Here is a 6,082-nt window from a genome sequence, read left to right as displayed (position 1 = left end):
GAAGACAACTAAAACACACTTGCCAATACCTACTTTCATGATTGAGCTTTTGGGGGGATTATATGCAGCAACTATTTATTTTTTATCCCAGAATAGTTCCCCTCTTAGGAGGTGCTCCTCCCCTCTAAGTACAAATATGCTCAAGGAAAACTAGGTAATTTCAAGGACACCAAGACAAATCTACTAACTCTTCCCCCAAAGCAGCTAAATAGATTATTTGGGGGATTAACCAATATTTTACCTCATAAATATTATAATCTATCCTATGCTTTCCTAATCAGGCTGAGAGTTCCCTGAGGATGAGGACAGACAGTGCCTTGACCTTCAGACTGCCACCATTTTTGTCAATTGAATGGAACTCGTCATTGTAGGATCAAATCCTCAGCTTCCACAGTGCCTCCTTGACATCTTTGTTTTTGAGGCTGTAGATAAGGGGGTTACACATGGGAGTGACAACAGTATAGAGCAAGGAGAAGGTTTTGTTGAGAGCTGGCACTTGACCAGCCAAGGGCACAGCATAGACCAGGACCAAGGTCCCATAAAACAAGGTCACAACTACTAGATGAGAAGAACTCGTAGAGAATGCCTTCTGCCTACCAGTCATAGAAGGTATATGTAAGACCATGGCAAGAATCTTCCAGTAGGAGGCTAGGGTTAGTCCAAAGGGGGCCAAAGTCACCAGCACTGTCAGACTCATGCAGACTAAGTTGACCAGTTGCGGATCTGAGCAGAAGAGTTTCTGCAGAGGTTTCAAGTCACAGAAGAAATGGTCAATCTCATTGCCACCACAGAAGGTCAAACTGGTTACCATAGCAGCTTGGAATGCAGCTGCCACTGTGAAGCCACTAAACCACGAACCAATTACTAGCCCCACACATATGGTTCCATGCATCAGTGTTGGATAGTGCAAGGGCCGGCAGACAGCCAGATAGCGGTCATATGACATCACTGCCAGAAGATAGCATTCAGTGCTGCCCAGAGCCCCAAAGAAGTAGAGCTGCATAACACAGCCTGCCATGGAGATCACTCTGTTCTTTCTCAACAAGTCCACCAGCATCCTGGGCACAATGTTGGATGTATAACAGACCTCTAGGCATGAGAGGCTTGCCAGAAAGAAGTACATTGGTGTCTGGAGTCCCCGCTGAGTGCTCACCAGAACCATGAGGAGGAGATTCCCAGATATGGTGGCTAGGTAGACAATGCCAAACACCAGGAAGAACAAGGGACCCAATTCCTTGAGGTCTCCAAACCCTAGGGTGATGAACTCAGTCACCGTCATAGTGGTATTTCCTGGCTCCACAGAAGTCAGAAGTTCCCAAGGAAATGTCAGTTTCTCCATCCTGTTATATCAGATCCCTCAGCCACTAAGATTCCCTACATGTTCCAATTCTATCAGTTGTTAGAGCTCTGCACTGATGAGGGCATTTCCTGGGGATTGTTCTCATGGTAGCCATTAAATTTGCCTTCAGAAAAGCTATTTTATAGAAATCAACTGAACCTGTCATTTCATAAGGGGGTGGAATAGGATGAGACTAAATGGTAGAAGAAATGGCTCAGTGGAAATCTACCCCATCCTTTAGGGAACAATTCAGAACACAACTGTACTGGTAGCAGGTTAAGACCCCCAAATTCACATTTAAAGGAGGCGTGTAGAGCCCATGATTGGCATCCTTGGTGCCATTTTGGACAGAAGAATTTCCCAAGGAAAATCTTTACTCGATGTTGACAATTCAAAGAAATGACAGGCCAGATAACAAGTAATATTTATGACCTTCTTTACCAGAGCATGAAATGGGAGCTGAAATGCCAGGACTGAGGCAAAGAATCATTCCATTGATGGTATTGGGCCATCCATGCTTGTTTGGTAGTAACATCCATGAAATTGCAGAATAGTAGTTTCTGGAGAGAGCAGATTCTGGAAAAACAGGTTTACATTTTAAAACAGAATAAAGATTTCTCACTTTTTAATCTTGCCACATAAAAGACTGGATTTTAGGCTACTGGGAAGAAAGCCCAGTAGCTGCCATTTGAAACTGTTGGTTAGACTCATGTGCACGCATCTGAATGGACATACACACACACACACACACACACACACACACACACACACACACATCCATCTGGAGCTACACAGTCAGGTATAGACAGCCGCACATGCTATCATCTTTGTCATCACTTTTAAAATTTGGTTTTCCCAGTGCAGTCTTCTAGAAGTGAAATATTTGCTCCATGGGTCTTTGCCTGCAATTCAGATATGCTGGCATTAGGGAGGTACCAGTGGCCATGGGTTAGATCACAAGGCCCAAATAACCAGGCTTCTCATATACATCATGGGCAGTGGAAGATAAATTAGCACTTTTTCTCATTCAGTTGTTTCATTGGTCTGTTTTGTGAGGCAGTATAGTATAATGACTAAACATGAGAATGCCAGCACCAAACTGCCCAGGATCATCTCCCAGCCTCTCCATCTACTGGCTGTATGACCTTGGGCAAGTTACTTATGCTCCATGGGCCTAAGATGCTCACCCAAAAAAACGAGGATAATAGTAACTCCTTGCAGTATCGTTTTGAAAAGTAAATACGTGTAATTAAAACACTGCCTGACACATAGTAAGCACTAAATAAACATTAAAATTTTTCTTTACAAAATTAAATTCTTTGTGAAAACAGCCCCACAGAAGCATTAACCAACATTACTAATCACTATACTTAAATAAGATAAAGTAATATAAATGCATGGGAGGAAATTGTACAGCTCTCATTGATTCTCAACTGTTACCTATCACCACTTAATTTCACCACTTAATTTAACTTAAAGATAATTGAAGATAACACTCATATCTATTTATAGAGTTATGTAAGGATTAGGTGAGATTATGAATATAAAGTGCCTGCCACATAGAAAATGGTCACTAAATCATGGCTAATAATAGCACAAACAACAATTTGATGGAAGTCATCAAGCATGAGCTGACATTCATGGTTCCATGTGCCTCCAACATTTATTGTTTTTCCACCATACAAACCGACTCACTGCCTGCTTTTATTTGCATATACATGTGTACGTGCCCATTTTTGTCTCTATGTGAAAAGTTTTTGGAATTCTGTCTAAAAGGATTAAAGGCAAATGCTCCACCATAATCTAATACCCTTAAACCAGACTTTTTCTGATACATCTACTCTGCACCAGGTACCCATCACACCTAAGCCTTGGACACCCATACTTTCTTGGTTCCTTTGGCACCAGTTCCTGACCAGCTTCCTTTGAGGGAAAACTCAGGGCTTTTCCTGGGTGTTCTCAGCCCAGCTTCCCACCTGTTCCTCAAGAGCTATGGTCCAACTCATTCTCCTTAGTTTCCCCAATATTGCAGCCATCTTTAACCATTTTTTTAAAAATGAATCCTTACCCAACTCTATCACTACCTTCCCTTCTTTCTTGACTTACTTTTTATTTATAGTCCCTATTGCCTCTAAATAGAATATATTTTGATTAACTCCTTCCTAATAGTCTGTCTCATTTAATGGAGGCTTCACAAGAATATCGATTTCCTCTCTTTTATTCAACACAGAATCCCAAACACCTAGAACATTTCCCGATGCTGAGTAGACACAATAAATATTTGCTGAATGAATTCATAAGGCAGTATGATACAATAAATAGTGCTTTGCTTTTGGAGTCAAACAGAGCCACATTCGGATCTTAGCTCTACCACTTCTCAGTGTGTCACCTTGGGCCATTCACTTAATTCTGTGTGCTTCCATCTCCTCGTCTGTTAGGTAAGAATTGTGGCAAAGCCTACTCGGAGACCCCAAATATCCATTTCCTCCTTCTTCTAGAACAGGAATTGACAAACTTTTTTCTTAAAGGCCAGAGTTTTTAGGCTTTGCAGGCCATCTGGTCTTTGCCACAACTGTGGGAAAATGTCATTGTCATGAAGAGTAGCATAGATAATATATAAATGAATGGGAGGCACTGTATGCAATAAAACTTTATTTACCAAGAAAAAAGCCATTGGACCTTAAGCTATAGTTCTCCAACACCTGTAGCTAGATACATGGCTGCCCAGCTAAAACCCACATTTTCTTTGCAGCTTAGTCAAGTCAACAGGGTGTGAATTAAATGAGGTGTATAATTTTTAGATTGTGCCCTTAAAAGGAAAGTACATTTCCTCACCTCTTCCTTTTTACCCTTCCCACTGGCTGGAATACAGACCTGATACAAGAATCGGCAGCTGCCATCCAGGGCCACGAGATGGAAGCTGGATATTGAAGAGAACAGAGCAACAGCATAGAAGCAGCCTGGTTCCTCAACGTGGTGTACTAGTGTAACCCTGAACAGCCCACCTGGTCTTTTCATGGAGATACATATATTTCTATTTTGTCTAAGTCACTGGAGTTTTTTTAGTCTCTTTGTTACAACAGCTTAACCTGTACCCTAACTAACACATGATTATAGCTATCTCCTAGGTTATTATGATTATTCCACAAGACAGTCCATATGAAGTACTTAGCACAATGGCTGGCAAAACACAAATGGCATGATTTCTATTGTTAGTGACTTCATTCGTCATCTCCATTCTTTCCCTTCTCTGGCATCTTTAAATATCTTCTCCTAACCAAATCTTACTTGCCTCAAGACCCAGTGCTCCCTTAAGCCCAACAACTTTTTTTTTTACTGTTCTGTTTTTTTAAATTTTTTATTTAAATTCAATTTAGTTAACACATAGTGTATTATTAGTTTCAGGGGCAGAGTTTAGTGATTCATCAGTTACGTATAACACCCAGTGCTCATCACATCACGTGCTCTCCTTAATGCCCATCACCCAGCTATCCCATCCTTCAACCCTCCCCTCCAGCAACACTCAGTTTGTTTCCTAGAGTTAAGAGTCTCTTATAGTTTGCCTCCCTCTCTGTTGTAAACTTATTTTATTTCTCCCTCCCCTCCCCCATATTCATCTGTTGTTTCTTAAATTCCACATGAGTGAAATCATACAGTATTTGTCTTTCTTTGACTGACTTACTTCGCTTAGCATAATACCCTCTAGTTCCATCCACATCATTGCAAATGGCAAGATTTCATTCTTTTTGATGGCCAGGTAATATTCCAGTGTGTGTGTGTGTGTGTGTGTGTGTGTGTGTGTGTACCACATCTTCTTTATCCATTCATCTGTCGAGGGACATCTAAGCCCAACAACTTTGATATGGACTCAACAACTCTCTAGCTCCGTGGGTTCAACAACTCCCTACTCATTGAGGAAGGGAATTTAAATGCAAACAACCAGATTTTGCCCTTTTCCTGAATAAAAGCACAAATAACACATTTGGCTGATTTCGGCCTTGTTCACATTCCTAACAAGCTAGATAAGCAATCTTTAACCTGGAGTATGCATAGCACAAGGCCAGTGGTGTTCAATTAGGGGTGATTTCTACCCCTCCCAGCATTTGGCAGTATCTGCAGACATTTCTAGTTGTCACAACTGGAGAGGGGGTATACTACTGGCAGCCAGTGAGCAGAGGACAGGGATATTGCTAAATACCCTACAATGCACAGAACAGACCCCTATAATAAAGCACAGATGTTAATGAGGCTGCCCTTGAGAAACCCTGCTCTAGAAGTCCACAATGGCTTCCCAAGGAGGTATGAAGACAGGGAGAGTTTTAAGATAATTAATTTCTTTTTTTTTGAGACAACAACACAAAGAAATTTAATGTGTCTATAATAATATCAGACAAAGAAGATGACTGCAAGAAATATTGAAAGATATAAAAAGGTATTTCATGATGAAAAAGGGTCAATTAAACACAAAGCCCAAATAATCCTAAACCTGTATGTATTTAATAACATAGTTGCAAAATATATATAAACACTGACAGAATTAATTATGATTGTGCATTTATCTATTTCTCATTTTAATCTTGTCATTTATATTCTAGATCTTGATCTTGGTAGTGATTGCATTTAACATTTGTGTATTGTAAGATCGTTAAGAGAAGAAAGGGAAGAAGAAAGGGGGGGGTAAACAGAAGGGGGAATGAACCATGACAGACTATGGACTCTGGGAAACAAACTGAGGGCTTCAGA

The 6,082-nt window shown here is 40.7% G+C and overlaps 1 protein-coding gene across 1 annotated transcript; it reads right to left on the bottom strand.

Annotated features, from left to right (window-relative positions):
* Positions 1–373: 373 nt before the first annotated feature.
* Positions 374–1,279, bottom strand: LOC100475220 (olfactory receptor 11A1). Its single transcript, XM_002918594.3, has one exon. The coding sequence runs from the start codon at positions 1,277–1,279 to the stop codon at positions 374–376; it is 906 nt and encodes a 301-aa protein (XP_002918640.2).
* Positions 1,280–6,082: the final 4,803 nt, after the last annotated feature.

The sequence above is a fragment of the Ailuropoda melanoleuca genome, chromosome X (genome assembly GCF_002007445.2).
Source record: "Ailuropoda melanoleuca isolate Jingjing chromosome X, ASM200744v2, whole genome shotgun sequence".
NCBI classification, from domain to species: Eukaryota; Metazoa; Chordata; class Mammalia; order Carnivora; family Ursidae; genus Ailuropoda; species Ailuropoda melanoleuca.
Note: the sequence above shows the minus strand (reverse complement) of the source record. Positions and strands in the feature narration are given on the sequence as shown.